Below are 26473 nucleotides of genomic sequence, written 5' to 3' on the forward strand. Positions count from 1 at the left end.
AAGCCCGAAAGGAAACAGTATTGTGTCGACCCTTTGCCGCTGTCGCTGTCGTGTTACGGCGACACAGTTTTCGACTCTGTGATTTCACTTCCATATTCTGTACTTTGCGAAATTGCTAGTTTAACATTTGTACTTTGAAAATACTTCTCACTGACATCTGACTTTAAAAGCTACATAGTGTACTATCAGAGTAGTTCATTTCAGGCATATGGCGGACCTAAGTAATTTGGTCGCGTTACGTCAAACCCATCCGCCCGATTACAGTTAACATTGAATTGACATAATCCGACCAATTGACGTATAAATACCACGTTCTCACAGAAAACCGGTGTGAAACAGCGCTTGCGCTGTGTTTCGCCGAGTGAGTGAGTTTACCGGAGGCCCAATCCCCTACCCTATTCCCTTTCCTACCCTCCCCTATTCCCTTCCCTTCCCTACCCTCCCCTATTACCCTATTCCCTCTTAAAAGGCCGGCAACGCACATGCAGCTCTTCTGATGCTGCGAGTGTCCATGGGCGACGGAAGTTGCTTTCCATCAGGTGACCCGTTTGCTCGTTTGCCCCCTTATTTCATAAAAAAAAAAAAAAAAAGGTCCGTCATATGCCTAGGAATCAATTTCCTCGATGGTACAAGTAAATGTTGTTATTGAATTAATTATAATATAAATTTAATAAAATATGCTGACATATTATGGGGTATCGAATTAATCTAATGCCTGCTCACGAACCATTGTTACTTTCGAAACATGAACTTTTTCATTTGATAATGTTACGAATATTCAGTTATCAATGCATTTGTGCTTGGCAAGTTGAAAAATTTCCTCACACACGGTACAACAAAAGATAATAATATTATTATAAAATAAATAAATAAAAATAAATAAATTATAGAAGTATTAGATGACGCCCGCAACTCCATTGCGCCAAAATCCGTTTATCTTGCGGGAACCGTACATAAAAAGTATCCTATGTCCTTTTCCGGGACTGAAAGAATGTCCATACTAAATTGCAGCAAAATCTTAAAAAAAAACAGACAGACACACTTTCACATTAGTATTTCTATGGATATCATTGTGTAATGTGTACGTTTGTTCCTACTAGCTACGCGTCCATACTCATGATATAACTATCTCCGACACTTCTTTAAGTTCATAAACCTGTGGCACTTTTAATACCTTTGTATACGTTTTAATTAATGTGCCTTATCAGTGTGTCAAATTGTCGTTTAACCTCGAACAGCTGTTGTGGAATTGAATCTACGCCACAATAGGGACATCTCATAACAAAATATAACAACAAGGAATTTCATGAACATATTTTTTTAAACCGAGAAATGTCGGGGACTCGGGGTTCATTTGGAGTTGTATAGAACACTCTTAGGTAGTTTCTACTTAGTGTATTAATTGTACTGGAGGTACTTAATAGACTATTAGATGCCTAATAGTCACCTAATTGTCTATTAAGTAGGTATGCACTCTCTATTTATTATTAACTTACTTTATATAGGTAATATAGTTCGATATATTTAAACGAGGGAAACGAAATAAGATATTGCAAGGGAAAAAGTATTTTTCTCACCTCCGGGCGGAAAACGTCAACTTTCGTCCCACTGCGCTTACCTACCGATGTTGCCGTTTTCCGCCTCCGTCGAGGAGCAAAATAGTATACGCACCATGGGCAGTAAATAAGAAAGCCTCAGATCACATGTTTGTTGACCTCGACTTCGCCTCGGCCAACAATTACGTCATGTGATCTGAGACATATTTTCTTATTTTTCTGATCTAGGTGCGTAATAGACTATAGACTTTATATTATAGCTACGCTTTACCTCCAGTATTCTTTATAGTTATTATATTCTCACAAACTTTACAGGTACTTAGGTGTCGTAAATCACAATTCATCTCAGCTTGTAGTGGTAAATTTCTTGAAGTTACTGTTTTGTATTTTTAAGGGAAACTGACTAAGGCTGCTGCATTAACGCCGCATAATACAGTAGAATCAAGGTACACTTCTTCGTTCTCGCATTTTATTGAAAAACTCAATAAATATCAGTCGGACATTTAAATTGATTCAAGGCTTACCGCGACAGCCGGGAGAACTTATAATGACATTGTATTTTATTTATTTATTAAGGGTTTTATTAAAGGTAAGTTGACTAGGTTTCTTTACTTCGTTAGGTATGCCGTATAACTTGTATTCAATTTATCTGGTTATTTAAGTTAACCAATAGCTTATCCTTGTTAATCGTTGTAAGTCGCATTATGACTACTTAGTACTTACCTGGATAAGGTTCACTTGCGTATCTGCGTCTCTTAACCCATAATATTTAACCTAGGGTTTATAAAAAAAAAAACTAGATCCAGGCAAGTGCCCTTAACAAAACTGAAAAAAAAAAACTTTTTAGCATTAACTTCTTGTTAATAATATTATTTCAGCAATATTATTAGCATGTAAGTCCAAGATGAGAATGAAATGCGATTTTTTTCTTCAAATCCGAGATATCCGAAAGCTATAGTTTTCAACTTTAAAGTAAACAGAACCCGTCGCATTGTTCCGCTATAAATCATGAAAGTTTTCTCAAAAGTCTGGGTATTTTCGATATCCGTACAGTAGAACTTTAAGACCACTTACTTGTTGCGCTGACTTCAGGACCGAGGGATTCGAAGGCTTTTCCGAAGCTCAACTTTAGCAGGCGATCCGAGTCTGAAAAGTGAATAAGGGGTTAGCGTCATCTAGCGGTGAGGTAGTAACTACTTCGTCGTCAGGTTTCGTCTACCGTCTTTGGTGTATCCAAAAAAAATATAGATGTCACTATTTTGGTTTTAGAAAATAAATTTGTTTCGGTAAAAAATACCCAACAGGCTCAGAAGTTAAATAATTTCACTTCACTACGGTCTACCACTTCAATGTTGTGTTTTAGATCGTCTACGTCAAAATATTTAGTGACATCTTGTGGTGTGCAGTAAAACGATTTCAAGTGCCGCCATACTTTTTCGTTTCTGAGCCTTTTCATAGATGGCGCTTATAATAAAACCCATAAAATATTTTTATTTAATTTAATTAATTATTTAATTTATTTATTTAACTCAGGCATCTTGGCCCATATTATAAATACCTTATAGACTAACATACATACAATTATACTAAAAACTAATAATAATATTATTATGCTCCAGAATTATTGTTTTTTTTTTGTACTACCGCAGCATAACAATTTTTAAAATAATAAAAATTATTATAAAGGATTATTAAAAGTGATTTCTTGGATTTTACGACTTTGATTATTCCGATGCCCGAATATAAGCTGCAATGGTTAGTTAGCTAGGGCAGTTAACTTTATAACTTGAAAATGTAATAGTCAAATACGCTTTAACTTTTTTGTAAATTAACCATCACCATTTGGAACACAATGAGGGTGTTTGAAATTCTATTTGCCACCAGGTGCCGCCATGTAGCCTTAGGGTCTATCGTGTCAAACTGCTGTCAAAGGCTGCGTTTCCACCAGAGATGTGTTGCGAGGAATGTGTTTTTGAGAACCATTAGGATCCCAGCGCTGAGCGATGTCATGGCAAGCTCACGTCAGTGAAGCGATTCTATTAGTTCTCAAAAACACAATCCTCGCAACACATGGTGGAAACCTGGTGGAAATTCAGCCTTAAAGTGTTACAACTTACAAATGACAACAACTTTTGAGCTATTGTAATATTTTGTGCTCGCAGAAATACACCAAACCAAACAAAACATATCTACCTAATGCATTCCCTGCCGTCACAACCGCAACCAGCAGTTTATTTATTAAACTTCTTACTAAGCCGCTGTGTATGAAGTCGTCATAGCTTACAGCGAGTTATAAGCTATTAGAATGACTAACTCCAAGCCTGGAGGCCTGCCAGCGTTCCTATTCATAATGTATTCGATGCAAGCAAGTATTATTGTCACCCGGAACATAATATTATGTTTACCAACTTGTATATTACTATGCAGTATATTGGTTTAACAGGTGCCTAGTAATATTATATTAGTACGGTACATGGGAGAGAGAGAGCTTTGCCTATGCAAAACAAACGACAAAAAACAATGGGTTGTAATTTTGGCAGTGCCAACACAAGTGACAATGAATGAGCAGGACCTAATACTGGCGCGGCACTTTCATAATCTGGCATGGTCTCCGCGAACATACTGAAACAACAAAAAACCCCGCAACGATATTTTTACATAGTGAATCTGAGGGCCTAGACAAGCGGCAAGCGATTATCGTAAACGCCAACGCCACATAATGTATGGGATTTGACATTAGTATTCGCTAGCGAAGCGATGACTTATGTCAAATCGCATACATTTTGTTAGCGTTTACGATAATCGCTTGCCGCTTGTCTAGGCCCTCTGATCCCCTGCAACCACGCCCTTGCAAAACCACCAAACCCAATTCAATACCTTATGAAACCCCCACCAGCAACTCAATACCTCGCTCTACCCCCCAACCAACTCAACGCCATGCAAAACCCCACAACTCGACACCTTGCATAAACCCAGCAACTCAATACCTGCAGCTGTGGAATCCGGCGGTGGTTGGAAGTGGTATGTGGCAGCGAACCCCTGGCCAGGTGTCGCGGAGTTGGCGGTGAACTGCAGCAGCAGCGAGGGACCGGTGGAGAGGACCTCGTAGCCTGGAAGAAGAAAGTGTTGTTATGAAACTTTGAATGGTATGAAATCTCTAAGAATTGTTGGAACACCGAACATTGTAAAAAGTTTTGTTTTTAAAGGAAGATCTTTTGTTAGAGGTGCCCAGCGCAAGCCGAAGCCCACTGAAGTCATTTTATACGTTTAAATAAGTCGCGCTAATTTTTAACCGACTTCCAAAAAACGAGGAGGTTATATTATGTTCGGCTGTGGATATTTTTTGTAAACTTCAATAGTGCGCCGTTTTGAACCCTAAAATATATAACTTGTATATATTTTAATCTTTTAAAACAACTATATATTTTTTTTTCCTTTTTTAGGAGTATGCAACGCTTATTTTAATAAAAGTTAAATTTAATAATTTCGTAAAAAATACAAGAAGGTACGTGTGGAAAATTCGTTTAAGACGTGTATGAACGACGAATGTATTGAATAAGTAGAATCATAGAATGACACTTTCTTCATAGGTGCAGTAAGCTAAGTGCTACAGCTACAAAAGCTCACAAAGCTCACCGGCAAGCTCATTACAGAGCATCGCGATGGCCGGCGCCGCCGCGTCCCTGCCGTCGAACACTTTGATAATGTCCGCGCGCCGCAGGCAACTGGAAAAGAAGGTTCAGTTAAAGGCGTAAAGCACAAAAGGAGCTTTTATCACAGTAAAAATATACAGTGGAGTAACTTAGCTTTAGTTACTTATAGGATGAAATTAAGCTCGCTCAATATACAGCTTGTAACAAAACAAAGTGAAATAATACTTTAGGGTTTGCATTTCATATCTATAATATCTATGGACGCTTCACACCACGTCAGTCTGGCCCCGTGCTAAGTACCTGAAGGACTTGTGTTACAGGTACCAGACAACGGAAATATATTTAATACTTTTAAATTATAAGTACGTACATATATTTAAGATTTTGGTCATAAATGGTAAACCTTAATTTAACTTTCATTAAATCAACTGAAATATAAAAATAAATCAAAAACCTTTTAATTTCATAGAAATAAACCTTATTGCTGCTGCGGAGCCTTTCATGGGCGAGTTCTCGCACTTGGCCGGTTTTTTAATTTAGTATTAATGTTATTATTATTTTTAAGCAATATTCCACGAAATAAACCTCAATCTGTAAGTAAATGAGTGAGTGTTATTTTATGTCAAGTCGAGCTTTAATATAATATTACTTAGGTTGGGTTGGGTTGCACCAGAGGTGTGGTTAAAGTTAAAGTTAACTTTGACCAGTTATGCTTATAGTTAAGGCTAATTTAACTTTAACCTTGACTTTGACCACAGAATTTAACAGAAGACGTTGCTGGTCCGACAAGGCTTTATAAGAACGTGGGCGGGGGCGCTGCTGGTAATGGAGAACTGTAAATAAATTAATAAGCAAAAAACTTTTTGAAAAAAAGCTTTTATTTAAATAGGTACTCTGAAAAGAAGAAAATAAATTTCCCCTTAAAAATTCTAACTATTAAGTTATAACCTCAATATATTATACAATTTGCATGATAATAAAAGCTTGTCGCGTGATTTGTTAATAATAAACTGGTAAGTGCCAATTGAACTGAGTAAACTGATATTAAGTATATTTTTTTATTTTATTAAAGACTTAATTAAATATTGTCAGATTGTTAAGTCTCGCGACAAGCTTTTATTATAATGCAAATTGTATAATATATTGAGGTTATAACTTAATAGTTAGAAATTTTAAGGGGAAATTTATTTTCTTCTTTTCAGAGTACCTATTTAAATAAAAGCTTTTTTTCAAAAAGTTTTTTGCTTATTAATATTTATTTTGTATGATGATGTATGAGCGTTAGTTCCTTTTTTCGCCACGTGTATTTAAAGCCTTGTCGAGCTTTATGGTTATGGTTAAATATGGCGTCTTGATGGCGTCAATTTTTTACTTTAACCAAAGATTTTTTTTTTATGAAATTAGGGGGCAAACGAGCAAACGGGTCACCTGATGGAAAGCAACATCCGTCGCCCATGGACACTCGCAGCATTAGAAGAGCTGCAAGTGCGTTGCCGGCCTTTTAAGAGGGAATAGGGTAATAGGGGAGGGTAGGGAAGGGAAGGGAATAGGGTAGGGGATTGGGCCTCCGGTAAACTCACTCACTCGGCGAAACACAGCGCAAGCGCTGTTTCAAGCCGGTTTTCTGTGAGAACGTGGTATTTCTCCGGTCGAGCCGGCCCATTCGTGCCGAAGCATGGCTCTCCCATGATTTGACATTTTGCATTGTAGTTAAAGTTACAATTATAGTAAGTTGGTGCAACTCACCCCTAGCTAGACAATTACACATTTTATCAATTAGGATATTAAACTAACATCCGTTCGGTCGCATGGACCATTCCATTTGATTAAACTATTGTACCGGTCATAATTATAATTAAATTATACTCTAAAACAATATTGCGGTATTAAGGGTTGGAAATATAATAACGTAAATTCAATTTATTGCGTCACATTCATAATAATAAATTTTATTATTATGTTACTACTGGGTGTTCAGTATTCGCTACTAAGTATATTAATTTCATATAATTAATGTAGGCTTTATAATTATTATAACTTCAATGGTATGTAGTTATGTTTCCTTCTCAATTTAATCATTTCTAGCTTACCTGGAAACGTTGTTTAGTCATATCTAATATCTATACTTAATGTTATAAAGCTGAAGAGTTTGTTTCTTTGTTTGAACGCGCTAATCTCAGGAACTACTGGTCCGATTTGAAAAATTATTTCACTATTAGATAGCCTATTACCCGAGGAAGGCTACATGCTATAATATATATTAGGCTAAAATCAATTGGAGCGAAGAAACAGAGAAAAATGTGGAAAAAATGAAATTGATTATTATCTTAAGAACTACTGGAGCAATTTGAATATAATAGACCACGTGAAGGGAACAACGCCTAAAATTTACGGTTTCGGAAAAATGTACGGCTTTCATGAAATTCCTATATTACGCGGGAGAAGCCGCGCGAAACATCTAGTACAATATACCTTGGAAATATGCTTGAGAGAGAAATCTAATCTAATAAAATAAAGGAAAACTACCTCTAGTTATAGATAACAATTTTATCGTTTTACTTTCAATTAATTATTTTTCTGGTTCATATTAGATATTAAACTTGTACAATTACTTATTTACTAGATGAAGCCCGCAACTCCGTTGCGCCAAAATTCGGTTATCGCGAGGGAACCGTACATTTTTCCGAGATAAAAACTATCCTATGTCCTTTCCCGGGACTCAAAGTATCTCGAACATACCAAATTTCAGCAAAATCGGTTCAGTGCTTTGACAGACAGACAGACACACTTTCGCATTTATAATATAAGTATGGATTTACTAGATGACGCACGTAACTACGTTTCTGTTTATCACGCGGGAACTGAATATTTTTACGGCGAGCAAGTATCCATTGTCCTTTCCCGAGACTCAAGTTACCTATCTACATACCAAATTTCAACAAAATCGGTACAGCAGTTTTTAACGCAAAAGTACATTTGTAAAGAGGTAACAGACAGACAGAAATATTTTCACATTAAATAGAGTTAACATCAAACATGACTTTATAGTACGTTTGTCTCAATTATAATTTTAACGGAAATGTTAACTCGGGACAGTTCCAAACGATGTTTCGTTAGACAAAACTTCACTCGAATTAGACCTAACTTATTATAAAGTTCGCTTCAGTAATTATAAACTTCATAGTTCTCTGCACAAGTTTGGATAATTTGGGATATACAACTAAAATTGGAAGTTTTATTAGCGAGTGTCGTGTTTTGACCGTGTTTTGTGATATTACGGCAAAATTGGCTTGGAAAAAATATCTACAAGGTTAAGGGCCTGGGTCCGTACCACGAAACGGTTTTGAGACTCAAATAATCGGACGAGAATGTCACGTTCTGCTCTAACAACGTCATTTCACGTTTGTTAGAGTAAGACGCAACATTCTCGTACGATTGTTTGAGTCTCAAAACCGTTTGGTGGTACGGGCCCTGTTTCACCGCTTTCTGATAAAGTGCCTAATAGGCTATTCACAACTTTTTTGACAGAGTCTCCATACTTGATCTGTCAAGTTAATTGGTGGATAGCCTTATCAGGAAGTGGTGAAACAGGCCCTAAGTAAGCAAAACTAAGTGATGAACTTCGAAAGAGTAAATTGTTTTTGAGATTCGTGGCGCTGGGTTGCTTGCCCATACAAATGACAAAAAAATGCTCATTCAGCGCTGCTGCTTTTACAGTGAACTCTATATAGGGAATATATACACACCCTAAATTATTATCACTTAGTTTTGTTACACCCTGTATAGGTACTTATTCTATCTATAAGCTTGACTTAGCACAGAATAAATACTGTCAATTTGTTACTTTGTCTATTCTATCGCACAAACTTTAGGTCTACCAGAATCTGATGGCAATTTTTGACAGCAGATTTTTAAATATCCTTGATCATTGGATAAATTTTTATATTTGCATGTTTAAGACACAGAATCAGCCACTATAAGAAAAAAAGGATCAAAATGTTTTATTCCAATTACCCCGGAATGCTAGAGTCACATTATTTTCTCACTTTTTGCCATTAGATTCTGGTAGACCTACAGAAACTTTTTTATGATAGCCATGATAAAAACTGTCCGTTTAGCGGTCACCACTTCAAGCCGCTAAAATGATTTAAACACACCGGCAAAATTAGAGGAACATAACAAAATATTCAATTTTTTTTAAATTGTTCACTGATTTTTATATATTTATTTATTTATTTACTAATTGATTATTAAAAAATAATTTTTATATAAATTTAGGGCATAAAAACGTGAAAAATAGAAAAAAAACAGCAAAAATCAAAAAATTAAGAAAATCTTTGAAATTTCAGTAGTAAGTTTTGAAGATAAATTCTCCATTTTTATTAAAGAAATGCCATGTTAAAAGCGTGTAATGCTGGTGTAATGCCTTCTATGGATTTCAAGAGGGCCTGGATACGCCATTCCATGCTTGCATTTTAATTGTCAATCATTTCCTGTGGGATATTCTCCTACTCCTCCAGTAGCGCCAACTCGAGCTCCTGGACACATTTTGGAGCTGGAGTTTTGACTCGTACCATTCACCCATTGATGTGCCACACGTCTTCAATCGGATCCACATCCGTAGACCACGCTGGCCTTTCCACCTGGGCTACGCCAGCATCGTTTAGGTAATAATGCCCGATTTTCTTACTCTATGGACGCACATAAAATTGAAATTACTACCTAAAACTGTGTAAAAGGCACACCATGCAGTTCCAGGATGTTGGTGCTATAGCTCTGTACTGTCAAAGTACCACCATCTATAATCATCAGCTCCATGCGGGCTCCAAATCATATGCAACTCCAAACCATTACGAAGCCTGCATCATAGGCCACTGTTTCCGGTAAGTTTGATGGCCTGTAGCTTTCCTTATGATTTATCCACATTCTTTATCGCCTGTCAATACAATGTACACAAAATTTGCTCCCATCACTGTACAGCACAAGATTTCACTCACTTGTCTAATTTTGATGTTCACGCGCAAATCTTAGCCTGGCTCTTCGGTGTCCTGTCTCAAGTTTTGGTGCCCTTGCTGGCACTTTTGAGTTTAATTTAACTTATTTGAGTCTTCTTCTTACTGTACAATTACTTACACGTTCATCTTGGACCTGTTCCGACAGGTTTCGTGTCTGCATAGCAGTTTGAGGTCGATTTCTTAAGTTTTGTTTCCTTACAAAATGGTCATCCTGAACCATTGTCACCCGATATCTGCCTTGTTCTCGTCTCCGAACGTAAGATCTAGTCTCTCTGAAGCGTTGAAAGTTACGATGAACCACGGAAGCCGACACACCTGGCCTGACTGACCGAACGGTAGGTGTGACCTTTCTCTATCGTGGTTACAGCTCTAGCTGTCGCAGATGCTGGGAAATCACTAATTTTGTATCTAAGCAATGTGTTCTTCCAAAAACCAAATAATCAAATGAGCTGAGCATACCTTGCACCCCGCTAAAACGCCATTCTTATCAGGAACACTTACAACGTCAATAATCGAAAAACACTTATTAGGGCATAATTGCTATAAAAACCTGTCAACTTGCCAGTTTTGTTCAATATTTTATTTCTTGAATGAGCTTAGAATCTATAAAAAAGGCTTTCAGACAGCCCGGCCCACTTGAGTTCAAGTTTTGGCCCTTTTTACCAATGTTCCGCTAATTTTGCCAGTGTGTGTAGATGGAGGAAATTTTGAGTCCTGGGAAAAGAAAAACAACAAAATATGCGAAATTTAAATTTTAGCAATAAAGTGGCAAGCAACATCTATTATGAAACTATCGTTACATTGTGCTGAATTCGGTGCTATATTTAGGGAAATTATACTGATTTCTAAAATACAGCGGCAAATGCGCGAGTTAATCAGGCGTTACTCCAGCTCATTAATTAAACAACGCTGCTCATCATTTAATTACCAGATACTATCGATCTGACGGGCTCGTTCCGCCGTTACGACGCGGAATAGTTTACAATCATTGCTCAAATTAAAATTGACTGCAGAGGTTTTTTGGCATAAGTTTTAAAGTAAAACAATTTTAAGCACGTTAAGGCTTAATTTACGCCACCGTGGAATGGAATAGAAGCGTCAATTTTGCGTCATGCAAGAAAAACCAGAAAATATATTTATACGTGGGAGAGCCATGCTTCGGCACGAATGGGCCGGCTCGACCGGAGAAATACCACGTTCTCACAGAAAACCGGCATGAAACAGCGCTAGCGCTGTGTTTTGCCGAGTGAGTGAGTTTACCGGAGGCCCAATCCCCTACCCTATTCCCTTCCCTACCCTCCCCAATTCCCTTCCCATCCCTACCCTCCCCTATTACCCTACTCCCTCTTAAAAAGGCCGGCAACGCACCTGCAGCTCTTCTGATGCTGCGAGTGTCCATGGGCGACGGAAGTTGCTTTCCATCAGGTGACCCGTTTGCTCGTTTGCCACCTTATTTCATAAAAAAAAAAAATTGGTCTTAAGAATTTCGCTGAAGACGCGCGTCGATTTTCTTGGCTCGTATTAATTTGATTGTGTTAAAATAAAGTATGTAAATAAAATAAAGTACTATGTACAGACTACAGTTTCATTGCAAAAAGTCGCTTCCATTCCATTTCGGTATAAATTGAGCCTAAAAGTGAAAATTTAAAGTCGCGTCTGGAAGAATGGGGTCGAAATAATAATATTTCACTTCTGATACGTATATTCTATATTCACGCTCTTTTAATTGGATTAGGTAAAACATTAACCAATCAACGTGAACTCCTGTAAAAAATTAACTGTATAACGTCAATATTTCTTCCCTTGTTTATGTTTAGTATTTACCCACCTCGTATAAAATGATGTTCGTACAACATAATATTATAAGTCCATAAAAGAAGAACCAATTGTAAGAGATTTTCTTAATAAATATTTATTATGGTCGCACTTAATTTTTCGGGATATAAAGTGTCATATGTTGATTAGAAAACCAAAATCCATTTTACCAAGAATGCCTAGAGAAGTTGGGCGCTTTGTAATTGTCACCAGCTTCCAGTCGAAAATATTTCCGAGCAGAAATTCGTCAATCTTCATTTACGAACTAACCAAGTTTAAATTGAAATTGAGCTGAGACTGAGTTTTATAGCGCTAAGTGCTAGTCTCTAGTGTATTAAGGTCACAACTTTTATCGTTATTTGCTACTATTTGTTGTGCAATACTTTGAATTTTAACAAAGAATTAATATTGCCACATCCTACATGTATAATTAACTAGCTGTCCCGGTGAACTTCGTGTCACTTTAAAACCTTCACTGGACTTCTACCAATATTTTAACACTAAAATTAGCCTAATCCGTTCAGCCGTTTTCGAGCTTTAGCGTTACTAACACAATAAAAAATCCATCTATACTATACTAATATTATAATTCTGCAGAGTTTGTTTGTTTGTTTGTTTGAACGCACTAATCTCAGGAACTACTGGTCCGATTTGAAAAATTCTTTCAGTGTTAGATAGTCTATTTACCGAGGAAGGTATATTTTATCACGCTAAAACTAATACAAGCGAAGAAATAGAGGAAAATGTGGATAAAACGGGGGAAAATATATGTAATTGCTTATTATCTTAAGAACTACTGGAGCAATTTTTTGTGTTATTTGGCAAACATGAAGAATATACCACGTGAAGGGACATAGGCTATTTTTGGCGGAAAAATGTGCGGTTGCGTGAAATTCCTAAATTACGCAAGCGAAGCCGCGCGGAAATCTATACATCAATATCTATACATATAAATAAAATTGGAGTGTCTGTTTGTAATATTAAAATAACCGTTTTTTACTACATGCATATGATTATTTATACGGTACTTACACCAAAATAACAATTTTTAGATTTTTTGCCTATCTGTATGTCTGTCTGTTTGTTCCGGCTAATCTCCGAAATGGCTGGACTGATTTTGACGGGACTTTAATTGGCAGATAGCTGATGTTATAAGGAGTAACTTAGGCTACTTTTTAACCGACTTCTAAAAAGGAAGAGGACATTTTTTTTACTTTTTTATTTTTTACCTATGTATTTAACATTTTGTTGACGCGCGCGGGTAACAGCTAGTTTTTATATATATAGATATAAAACTGACGTATCTGTTCACACCAAAATTATGCCTAAGAGTGCGTGGACATGCTAAAACTTCGAAAAAAAAAACAAGTATTTTCTCTACAAAAAATTGCGTAGATTGCGAACATTTTTTATATGAAAGTGTCTTATTCTGATCCTGTCTTACCTGTGTCTTACTGTCTCTCTCTGTACACGCACGTACAAATTCTTGCAAACCCTGTATACAATCGTCGACCATAGACGTACACTGTGTATGGTAACGTTGTACGTCAATGCAGTGAATTCGATTCCATGTAACCCGAATGTTTACAAACCCCAAAAACACAAAGGAAACCAAAGTACAAACAGTTCGATGGGGAAAAAGTACTCTAAAAAATCTAGCCTTCACATCCCATACTTCCGAAAATATTTCAGAGAACACAAAGTACGGACAGCGAGCCAAAACACTGTCCATTGTGTTTTGCGAATTGTTATCAGGGTTCCGTGAACATTACTTTTTAATTTGTGGATGAGTTTTGAAAAGTCTTGAAGGTTAATTTTTTTAAATTAAAAGTATTAGAATATGGAAGTGAAAGAAAATTTGTGGTGGTTATAGATAATAAAAATGACAGATATTCGCCCTATGTTATAATTATACAATATTCTTTTCTATCTGCCTAATCTTCAATCTATTAGACGAGGGCTAAACTTCAATAAAAATAGTACTTGTCAGTGCAATTATTGTGCATTCGGTAATGACAATTGAAATGTAAAAAATGGACGGATGGACGGTACCATCATCATTGCACAATCAGGTCATGCTTAGGGTCAATTCAGACCGCAATGCGACGCGTAGATACATGCATTTCTAAATTTGTATGGACAGACTTGCATGATGTCTCACGCAAACGAAGTCTGTGAAATCTGGATACAAATTTAGAAATGCATCTACGCGTCGCGTTGCTGTCTGAATTGACCCTTAGGGTTGATTCAGACCGCAACGCGACGCGTAGATGCATTTCTAAATTAGTATGGATTTGACAGACTTGCATGACGTCTGACGCAATTGAAGTCTTTGAAATCCGTACAAATTTAGAAATGCATCTACGCGTCGCGTTGCTGTCTGAATTGACTCTTAGAGCTTAAAATTAAATACTTTTTTCCATGCGGAACCCGAAAGCATGTACAAAGTATCAAAACCTGTAATCCAATTTGTGTCGGCGCTGACAATGTGGCGCGAAATTTTCCAGTCCAGTTTATTTTTACAAACCTTATTGCGGTTTATAGTTAACAATGTAAACAACCGTTGATTTTCAGCCATAAAATATTTTCCTGGGTTTCGCTAACAACGTTTACGCTATTTTGTGATTATGTCTAATTTAGATTGGGTTTTTGCAATTAGGCTTTAATTTTTAGTATTCTTTGAGCTTGTTGCAAGGAAAATTAGTTTGGGGTTGAAATAAAATTCATATATGACGTTTTAGCGCGTTGATCACACTGTCGTAGAAGCTAGTAGATGTAAACGGATAATAGAAGAAAAACAAGAAATTGATGTTACTCAAAATGAGGCAAGCGTCACTTGGATGATACAGGAATATAAACCGCTGTCTTTCTAGTGACATTTTACAATATGTTCCTCTTTTAGCCACGGGCCAAAACTGCCTTATAGGAGAGATGAAAATATAAAGCCGTGGTGGATAAATCCAAGAAAATAAAAAGAGAAAAATAAAATATTAATAACAATTACCTTATATCCCCTTTCTGTAATGAGATTTCTTCAAAAACCACTTTGATTCGATCCTTCGGTCTGAAATGTAAGAATATTATAGTATTATACGTTTCATTTTAATAATCATAAAAAATATTTGAAATTTTCATCGGTTTCAAGTTTTAATCAGAAGAGTTCTTTGGAGCATTTATTTAAAAAAATGTTTTCGTCATTACACTAAATTATTTAAAACATTTTTTTGTCAATTTTGTTACTTATATTTTTATTTTTACTACTCGCTTATTAATAGGAAAATGTTCACTATTTTAATTGTATTAGGAAATCAACTAGGTCAAACAAGGAACGAATCTAATTTAGTGTTGCTTGATGCTTCTATACAGTGTGTAACAAAAATAAGTGATAATACTTTAGGGTGTGTACTGTTCCTTGTAGAGAGTTCACTGTGAAAGTAGCAGCGCTGAAAGACGATATTTTTTTTCACTTTTGTATGGGCAAGGGCCCAAGCGTCACGAGTTTCCCCATACAAAAGTGAAAAAAAATTTTGGTCTTTCAGCGCTGCTACTTTCACAGTGTACTCTCTACAAGGAACACGTACACACCCTTAAGTTTTATCACTTATTTTTGTTACACACTGTATAGTAAAGATTATTGTTCACTTTCTGATTGAGCACCTTCAACGACAAGAGAAAACCATCAGGTAATTTAGCTGCTTGTTTATGGATATAACAAGATAAAATATGATTGATTGATTGATTACCTGGCATGGAAGTGATATGAGCACCTCACGTTGCTAGGATACGTGGAGGGATACCGGGGACTGTAGAGGCGGCCGTGTGTTGGTCTGTTCCCCGACCTCCCGAACTGGTAGTCGCAGGTGGTGCCAGGTATACGAACACCCTCCGTCTCAAATAGACCTGGAACAATAATCATCATCGTCATAATAAAGTCACACCTTGGGAATAAGTCAGCCCCATGCAGGTATCATTGTATAGACACGACGTTCAAAAAGTGCATCAGTGAAACCCAATTGGATAAAAATATGTTTTGTTATTTTATTTTTAATTATCATGATCAATCGAATTTGTCGTAGTCGACGGGTTTCTTGATAATAATTCTATGGGTATCATCGTCTTCGCAACTTTGCCATAAGCGGAGCGTGAAGTGGGTACTATGGAGTTTTCGTCGATCTAATCTAACCCGGCCATTGTTGCTATTACACCGGGGATGCGAAAATCCTTTTGCGATGTCAAAAAAAGGTTATGGAGTCTCTCCACGTTGGCCTATGATGGAGAGCCATGCTTCGGCACGAATGGGCCGGCTCGACCGGAGAAATACCACGGGCTCACAGAAAACCGGCTTGAAACAGCACTTGCGCTGTGTTTCGCCGAGTGAGTGAGTTTACCGGAGGTCCAATCCCTTTCCCCTTTTCCCTTCCTTACCCTCCCCTATTACCCTATTCCCTCTTAAAAGGCCGGCAACGCACCTGCAGCTCTTCTGATGCTGCGAGTGTCTATGGGCGACGGAAGTTCCTTTCCATCAGGTGACCCGTTTGCTCGTTTGCCCCCTTATTTCATAAAAAAGAAACAAATACATGATAACAAACGTATAGAATATTCGTCTACAATTGCCCATGGCAAACGTCGATGCATAGCCTAGAAATCATGGTGGCAATCATGAAAAAGAGTCTTTAGACTCTTGGACTATTCAGTTAATATTTTAAGTTATTTTATCAAAAGTAAAATCATTATATAAACATTTTAAAGTATTACAAATAACATTACATTTTTTAATTTAAACAAAATCTGTTACAAAATAATAACTTGTATAAATAACAGTAAATTATAGACGGAAAATCCGTGGAAACTTCCGGAAAATAAAAGTTTATTCTCCCCTTGATTGGACAGAAGTTCCATAAATAGGTAAATAACAGTTCCGTCCAACTTCGTACTTCGGAACTTCGGAACTTCGGTTTCACAAGTGATTTCGCTGGTTCTATCCGAAATTATTACAGTTTGATCTCGCAGATATTGAGCTGCCGTTTTATTGGGTTTTGTTGATTTTGTTTTTATGGAGTTACGAATAGTAGCTTATAATGTCCCAAAAATATTTTAATTATTTTTTTATTTTATTGATTATATATGTCGTAGGATGATTTGATAAATCCGTGTTTTCGCGAAATCCCTAGAATTTTCGCGAAAATTCGATTTATCAAATCATCCTACGACATCGTAGGATGATTTGATAAATCGAATTTTCGCGAAAATTCTAGGGATTTCGCGAAAACACGGATTTATCAAATCATCCTACGACATATATAAAAGAAGATACACTTTAATATTAAATACAGCAACAAAAAACCCTGATAGGTTTATCCTGTTGCTGGTTCGCGCTCCTTATAAAACTAAATAAGAGCTACCAATTACAATTTTAAAGTAAAATACAGACCTACATTTACAGTCTGTCAAGAAAGAGTAAACGCATTACAGAATTTTCTAAACGTAATCACTATCAATTGGTCTAGAAATTGAAGACGTAAGTGGATAATTACTAACATTGTATTACATAAGATTTTTTTTCTCATTTTTTCCCTTATTACTTGGACAAACCTTGTAACTTACCTAATTCGTCATCTGGCTTTACGTAAAATCCAATTTTTTTTATTTAAAATCATTTTCCAGGTCATGAAGCCTCCATTTATGCAAAAAGCGATAATTTTCAAATTGTTAGTTACCAGCTGGCAACTTCAACCACTTAAGTCTTCAATTATTATTTGGTTTGGTTAAGTGTAGTAGAGTCAACGACGTAGACGAAGATGAAAAATCTTAGATGCTACTCTTGTTATAAATGAGGAACTGCCGAACAGAAACGGATTAGTCCGCGAAAAAAAAAACACACTGGCTAAAAAACTAAAAACTAGTATCAACTAATCCGGTTTTGTTTGGAAATTGACTTTTTAAATCCTTTTTAACCGGTTTTGATTGAAAATATAAACAAGATGATACGCAGATGGGTCAAGAGAAGACGATTCGAAAAACCATATTATACTTTCGCACTCTAGTGGACTTGACCGGATTTGTTCGCCAGCTCCGCAAATGGTAAAATGTGTCTGTTAAGCCGTAATGCTTCAAATTGTGACTAGTTGATCAGATTAAGACGAAATTTAAATAGGACACGTAAAATACAGTATTATATTCTAGTTTTTATAGAGGTGAAAAAGATACACGATAAACGGATTACTGCTCAACAAATTAAACACGCGCTGAAAGATTAACTTTTTTCCACCTTTGTATGGAAAAACTCATGACGTAGAGGAGCTTGCCCATACAAATCACAAAAAACTTAGCTCTTTCAGCTCTGCTACTTTCACAGTGAACTCTATATTACACCATGACCCATGTAGATAGATTTTGCTGAGTCTCATCATAAAAAACTAACCCACAATAGCTGTTAAAATTCTAAATACGATACGAATACTGCGCGTTCTAATCACCGCAGCACCAATATTAAACCACATGTTAGAATTTAACGATATCCTTTTTGTCTCTATTTTGTTTTTTATAATTTATAGACGGTGATCACATTTCCCTGTTTAACACTAGAAAGACCAAGGCAGTCAATTTGACCGCAAGGCAATTTAATTCCTAAATATTTCACAAACTATGTTTTTGTTTCTTTTCATATTTTATGACTTTTCCTAATTTGCTATTGTTAGGCGTGATCTATATTTAAAAAAAAATAACTGTATGTTGTTTAAGAGATTCGATCTCAAATACCTACTAAGACCGCGCACCGTCAATGTGACGGCATACATATAATATAGAGGCAGCGAGAATAGTGAACAACGATCTCTTCAAACTAAAGTGGGTATATTTGTTTTTGTTTATGTTGAATTGAATTCTGAGTAAGTTGTTACTGCCTAGCTTGTTTATATTTTATAGTAAAATATTGATTTCGAGCAGTCATAAAAAAATGCGTCGTCGCCTCAAAAGTTCTCAAATAGAACAAGAACTGTTGCGATTTATGGATATACAAGAATATGTGTCGGGTGATGAAAGTAGTGATGATATAACAGGCAGTGCTAGTAAAAACTGTGATGCAGAATTTCAGCCATAACTGGTCACTTCTTCATCAGAAGACTTCGAAGTAGATTTATCTGCTATAAATGAAAATATTATTGTAAATTAAAAAAATTCGTTATGATTTTATCCTTGAACTAGTGAGCGAAGTAGGTGCAGAGTATGTGAAAAAACCACTTCAAATGCGATTCAAAGACAAGAAACTAATTCTAAAACAAGTGAACTATGTACTACAAACAATAGGAGATAGTAATGTTAAATCAATAGTATGTAATTGTAAAAAAAATATAATATGTGTAAACAGCTCTATCTGTAAAAAAGCTCTGTGTGGAAAATATACAAAAGAGTTAAAAAAAAACTATTATTTGCTAGAAATGTTACTCAGTTTAGTGCTGAAATTAATTACCGTTAATAAAAAAATAAATTTATATTTTACGCAAAATATGCAATAATTTCATAAGAATTCTGACTTAATCTCTAGTACCGTCAAATTGACCGCTGCGGTCTTTGAAGGTATAGCATGAAGCCCGGCCCTTCTAGTGTTAAAACTAGTCTTATGTTGGCTCTTATACCTACCTGAGGCATAGGCTGAAAATAAAGTAGGTATAAAAACAGGTTACGATCCGAGAGTGCCGGTAAAAGTTAGAACGAAACAGTTGAGGAGGCATATATTTTCGCTGCACGAAAGAGAAGGGGGATGGATATAACTTACACTTCTATGTGTGGTTAACAGGTATCGTTGGTCGATCATTGGTTCTGCCGCGAGTTCAAATTAGAAGTATTATGGATCAGGCTGTTGATGAAAATGATTAATATAATTATTGATTATAAGTGCATCTGAACTTGGCATTGGATTGGATTTCAACTCTTTTTTTAGACCAAAAATTAGCCGATAGGAACTAGGCCCCATTTTAACAGGTATGTTTTTGGTGGGATATACCTAAGTGCCTTATCACACTGGCGATTAGCGAGCGATTTGAAAGCGACGCAACGGCGCAGCGCACACGCCGCGATTGCGCGGCGTGCACGTCGCGGCGTGGCGTGGACGCCATTTTATACACTCGTCTACACGGATTATTATTATATATTACTATACTCGTCTAAGGAGTGAAGTCAAAACCCATTTTGCTGCTGAGTGTCCAAAACGCCGAAGGCAAGCTGCGTGCACGCCGCGCAATCGCGGCGTCATCGCGGCGTGTGCGCTGCGCAGTCGCGGCGCCTTCAAATCGCTCGCTAATCGCCATACTAGGTGACTAAGACCTCACACGTGTCATGTTTACACACAAAGTTTTATCCGTTTTATCCGATTACAGCATCCTTCCGTTTTATCAAACACCTTACAACATTTTCCACTTGAACAAGAGTGTTACGTTTTCAATTTGAGTAAAACATTGTCACGAGCCGAGCACATTGTTTTGCAAACAAATATTACATTATAATAATAGCTCCCACACCGGTTTCGGTGACGATGGCCGGTTTCATTGAAACCAGGCCAGCTACGCAGGAGTAATTTGATAGTGCCCATGCCCAAGTCTGTGCGCAGTACACATTAAGAGCACTCTCTATTCCTTTACTCTCATAACCCAGTAGGACGTAAGACCGACACGACCGGTGAAAGATCAGCCGCAGGACCGACTTTTTAATGCCCATCCGACGTATAGATCATCTTACTTGTCAGACAATCAGGCATGCAAAATCTACGCGGTCAGTCATAACTCCTGGGCAAAAATTAACAAATTTGACGCCATACACATTCGTAAAATCGCTTGTATGGATCCATCATAACAACTTGAAGAGCTAACGCATGAGGCTTTCTCATAATATTTGAAAGTAAAAATTGTAACTTTATCAGTCAGTATCTGGCAATAAATATACTTTTTTTCCTAACTTACCACTAATAGTCCGGGTTCCCTAGAACAATTTTTTTTCATTACTATCTACTTCATTACTATAAAGCTACGAAAAATCTCGAAAGTGGTAGCTAAATAAAATTGTTGTTCGTCTTATCAAAATGAAGCTACTCACAAAAATATGCCAGTAATAAAAAACAAATGTTCTAGGAAACCCGGACCATAAACGAATACTTCGTTTTAATATAAGCTTTGAATCACTAATCAGGATTCAAAAAATGGGTCAATTCATGTCGGGAATAATTCGAGTCTTAGTTAACATCTGAATCGGCCTTACGAGTTTTGAAACAAAGTTTTTCTGACTATTGCAGCCACATTAATTCTATTTCCGATCCCGGCGGGCTGGCTTTATTGAAAAACTAATGAAAACTCCCCCACACCGATCAAAACTGTGATATTGGAAAACTATTTTGTACGCATATATTGTTCTAAATCTATCTGTATGGTTTGGATTTAGTCGGCGCATAGATTGATATTTTTGTACTAAACTAGCTGTCCCGGCAAACGTTGTTTTGCCATAAAATGATTTTCCCTGTTCTCCTGCTTTTCTTTTCTTTTGAAGTTTATTCTAATTTTTTTCTATAGACCCCACGGGCCCGAGACCTTTCCAACGAATGCAAAACCGTGGAAATCGGTTCGTGCGTTCTGGAGTTATAGCGTCTGGAAGGAAAACCCGACTTATTTTTGTACATTAGATAACTCCCGCGACTCTGTTGCGCTAATATTCGTTTATCGCGCGGGAACCATACATTTTTCCGGGATAAAAAGTATCTCCATACCAAAATTCATCAAAATCAGCGGTTTGGGCGTGAAGAGGTAACAGACAGACAGACGGACAGATAGACACTTTCACATTTATAATATTAGTATGGATTGAGTTGTAACAAATTATATCGCTGTTTTTGAGCAACGCAGAAGATCAATCATTTTGTTACCAGTGCCCTGACGGTTACCGGTCTAAAGTAATTGCTTTTCGTGATAGGTGTTCCCTCTTATAAGGCCGGCAACGCACCTGTAGCTCTTCTATTGTTGCGAGTGTCCATAGGCGACGGTAGTTGCTTTCCATCATGTGACCTATTTGCTCGTTTGCCCCCTTATTTCATTAAAAAATACTCATGTCCATGAACCTACGAATCGACTTCTCTGATATTAAAAATGATTGTCAATTTGAACGTTAACAAACTGCTTTGTTTGTGCAATTTTACAATTCAGAGCGGGACAATACATTGGAATGGCGATTGTCTTATCACTGTACGTGTTACTGCATCGCACCTGTGGAAGACAAATGCTCAGTCGACACAGTAAATTCGCTTTTATTGAGAGAAATGTATGCGTAAAGCGTGTATATCATCGCCCTATAGGTTTTGGCCGCGACTATAGGAGCGTTAATATTCTACGGTAACACAACTATTTTGAGATAATTAAATAACCGACGTAGACTAGGTACTAGCGAACTATTAGCAAACAAATTGTCATCAAGATCCGTTCTATAGTTTTACGCTAAATAGTAAGACAAATCCAAAATTTATAGAATATCTGCTAAAAGAAAAAGAGATAAGGTGGAAAAATACTGATACTAAAAATCGCAAAACACGTAGAGTAGGTACATCTACTTGAATTATGTAAAAAAAAGTCAATCCTCTGTGATATCTTATACAATGGGTAGGGACAAAAAAATATATGAAACTGTGTAAAGTATAAATGGATGACATAATAATAATTATTATTTCTGGAAGTGGAAATATAAGCCGAAAAGACCATAGCTCGAAAATTAGAATATAAGTCAATATAGTATTGCAGGTTGAGAAAAAAGTATTAAGAACTGGATTTATTTAATCATAATAATATAAAACTGTGGGTTACCATTTCCATAAACAGTATTTTTTTTATGAAATAAGGGGGCAAACGAGCAAACGGGTCACCTGATGGAAAGCAACTTCCGTCGCCCATGGACACTCGCAGCATCAGAAGAGCTGTAAGTGCGTTGCCGACCTTTTAAGAGGGAATTGGGTAATAGGGGAGGGTAGGGAAGGGAAGGGAAGGGAATAGTTGAGGGTAGGGAAGGGAATAGGGTAGGGGTTAGGGGATTGGGCCTCCGGTAAACTCACTCACTCGGCGAAACACAGCGCAAGCGCTGTTTTACGCCGGTTTTCTGTGAGAACGTGGTATTTATCCGGTCGAGCCGACCCATTCGTGCCAAAGCATGGCTCTCCCACGTATATTAATATCCAATCACCTTATCCATTTCATTAATTGAGGGTCGTCAGTTCAGCCGGAAATTATTAATTAAACAGCTTCTGAGCAGCCGCGGTGATCGGTTGACGTATCGAAATATTAAACATTTCCGAAAATATATAGTTTTACTAGATGACGCCCGCAACTCCGTTGAGCCAAAATTCGTTTATCGCACAGGAACTGTACATTTTTCCGGGATAAAAATTATCGTATGTCCTTTCTCGGGACTCAAAGTATTTCCACGCCAAATTTCAGTGAAATCCATACAGCGGTTTGGGCGTGAAGAGGTAACAGACAGACAGACACACTTTCGCATTTATAATATTAGTATGGAGCATGGCAGTATGGATTTATACACATATTCTGTATTGTGCAAATGACTGAAAATGGCAAAGCTTTCTTTGATCGATCCAGCCCATTTCATAATAATTAGTTGCATACATTATTTACTGATGTATTACATACATGGAATTACTGATATATTTTAGTAATTTAAGTCCTGTTTTAAGGAATTGTCCTGCTAAAAATCTTAAAGTCCTTTATGACCCATAAGTTATAGGTTGTCTGTCTGTCAATCTGTTATGTCTTCACGCTGAACCGGCTTTGAATTTCATCAAAGTAATAAAGATATTAGATATATAAAGTCAAAAAGCCGGTACAGCGAAGTTGAGAGCAACAACTAGTTGTATTAGAACTATTAGAAAAAAAAAACTTGAGAGGTGTCAAGGGACACTCGAATGGAACGAAGTTATTTCTTATGTTCAAAAAACCTGTATACATATACAATTATACACTAGAAAAATATATTTAAAGAAAACCCCATCTATTGACGCCCAGGAATACTAATAACGCGTCGCTGTTTATTTAAAAAAACGCCATCTAGTTGACGTACAGGAAATACTTACTATCAACGCCCTCTGCCCCTAATATGCAGGTACTAATAAAAAAGTGTCGAGGTCAAATCAAGGTCAAATATAGTTCTGTCTAGCCTTCAGATTTACGCCGAACGCGCGATAAGGGACTTCGTTCCAAAAATTAAGGGTCAGATTTGCTTAATAATTCAGCATGAGCCCTCGAGTTAAAGTTGATGTCACGTTGTACGCGCTAACAAATCTTATTAAAGTACTCAAAGTTTGTCTTAAAGTATGTGACATTATTAACAGCCAGTATTGATCTTGTTACAACCTCTGGTAACGTAATTTGGGCAGGTTATCGTCAAGCTCAGCCGACTGACCACGACAACATGTACCGACCAGAAAACGTAGGTCCCGTCGTCTTTGAATATATTTTTAATACTACCTAAATAGATGTGTAGGACGTGACACCAATGTTTAAAACATAACACAATATTTTCGATTGAGAGAAGCCGCGTCTCCACTAGGCAACATTTAGCGCGCGACACGTGACGCTCAACATGTACGGCAACGCTGCACAACAGCGCGCGATGTTGCCAGCTGACGCGCAACATGACGCGCGGCTTGTTTTTTGTTTAAAGAGAATTGCATCAATTGTCGTCAAGTGGAGACGCGCGCAACAATGTCCGTAGTGTGGTCTAACGAACAAGTGCTCAAATTAAGCGAACTGTACCAAAACTATGAACGTCTATGGGATACAGCACACAGATACTATAAAAAAATTATAACCACTGCCACTAAAATTAACACAAGTTCCTCTGGCGACATGTTGGCGACGACTGACGTAAAGTAGATACGTAGACAGACAACGTTGTATCAAAAGTCCCGCGCTGACTTTCAACATGTTGGGCAACTTGTTGTCCAGCATGTTGCGCGTGAATTGTTGCTTAGTGGAAACGAGGCTAGAGACACTCATGCAATTGAGGTCTGTCAAATCCATACAAATTTAGACATGCATCTACGCGTCACGTTGGGATCTGAATTGACCCTAGTATATTATATTGAAGAAATTGATTCTGTATAGCTATGTCCACATTATGCAATTTCATCTTCAATTTTCGTCATCTTCTTTTTATTCAATTTTCGTACTTTGGCATATTCAATAATTGAATGCGTCAAAATCCACCCGCGCTGAAAGAAAAGTGTCATAAGCTATGTCCACACTGTGCACTCTCATCTTCAATTTTCGTCATCATCATATTGGCGCATTCAATTATTGAGTGCGTCGAGGAACGCAACGCCAATATTGTCATTTTTGAAGTTTTGGTTACGGTCAGAGCGCATGCGTCGCTGGCATGCCTCACGTGCGCTGTTGACTGCGCTATAACGCAAGCCCTTGATGAACAAAAAAGGCACAGTGTGGACAAAGCTAAGCTTTGTCCACACTGTGCCTTTTTTGCAGTAGCAGTTGACAAACCTGTATCATTTGGTTCGACTATGTCTATTTCATGTCACTCATTATCTATCGGCATAATGCATAAAGTTAATATACCGCTAGGTATATTAACTTTATGGAAAAATGCGAACAAATTACTTAGGTCCGTAATTTGTATAGGGATGATGACAAAGTCAAAGATTAGCGAATTTTGTTAATTAAATAAAGAAATCACGGTAAAAAATAAGTGTTCCCAAAATTTCAGCTCGATAGCATTTGTATTTTTTTGTTATGCGCCTTCAAAGTTGAATAATCAAGTCGAATTTTTTTTCAATTATATTTCTTAATATTTGTATACCATTCGATAACTTATGCAATTAAAAGCAACTTTTGTTATTAAACCACTTTCATAAACGCAATATTTAATATACGTCAGTCTTTCATAGCAGTTTGTATGGAGCGTTTCGGGCATTTCTATTTTATGAGATGTTTGAATTGTCATATCTTGGTGAATTTTTAAGCTATTAGAGTCATTCTTTCAGCGATGTTTCTATTTTTTAAGGGTCGTTCAATTACCAATAAGAAAAAAAAAAATAGTCATCAAGCCTATTATGAAGCATTTTCTGTAAAAGTACACTAATAAATAACATTACAAACGTGAGAACAGGAATACAGAATATTTTACGGAGAAAAGAAAGCTCAGCAACCCACTGTAAATACAAGAAACTAAAACAAAGCTTTGTAGATGTTCTGAAAAACTAAAGGAAAAATATCTGTACTGCGAAATAAGTTTTTATTAGTTCCGTTTCAATACTGGAACCTTTATGGAACTTATAATGAAAAATTGTATAGTTTTTTTCGTATGTTCTCAACTTCAACGGAAGTTTTATTGTGACTGTAAAATATTTCGTTCGTAAAGTATTTTAACGATACTTGAA

At 36.8% G+C, this 26473-nt stretch overlaps 1 protein-coding gene across 1 annotated transcript in view; it reads right to left on the bottom strand.

Moving 5' to 3' along the window:
• Nucleotides 1–26473, bottom strand: part of LOC121740578 (suppressor of lurcher protein 1-like) — a 362163-nt gene that overhangs the window by 111343 nt on the left and 224347 nt on the right. The window contains exons 6-10 of the mRNA XM_042133313.1: nt 15783–15939; nt 15044–15103; nt 5193–5281; nt 4544–4666; nt 2631–2702 (exon numbers count right to left, since the gene is read on the bottom strand). Of these exons, the coding sequence (XP_041989247.1) occupies nt 2631–2702; nt 4544–4666; nt 5193–5281; nt 15044–15103; nt 15783–15939 (501 nt within the window). The remainder of the gene's footprint in view (nt 1–2630; nt 2703–4543; nt 4667–5192; nt 5282–15043; nt 15104–15782; nt 15940–26473) is intronic.

The sequence above is a fragment of the Aricia agestis genome, chromosome 3 (genome assembly GCF_905147365.1).
Source record: "Aricia agestis chromosome 3, ilAriAges1.1, whole genome shotgun sequence".
Taxonomy (NCBI): domain Eukaryota; kingdom Metazoa; phylum Arthropoda; class Insecta; order Lepidoptera; family Lycaenidae; genus Aricia; species Aricia agestis.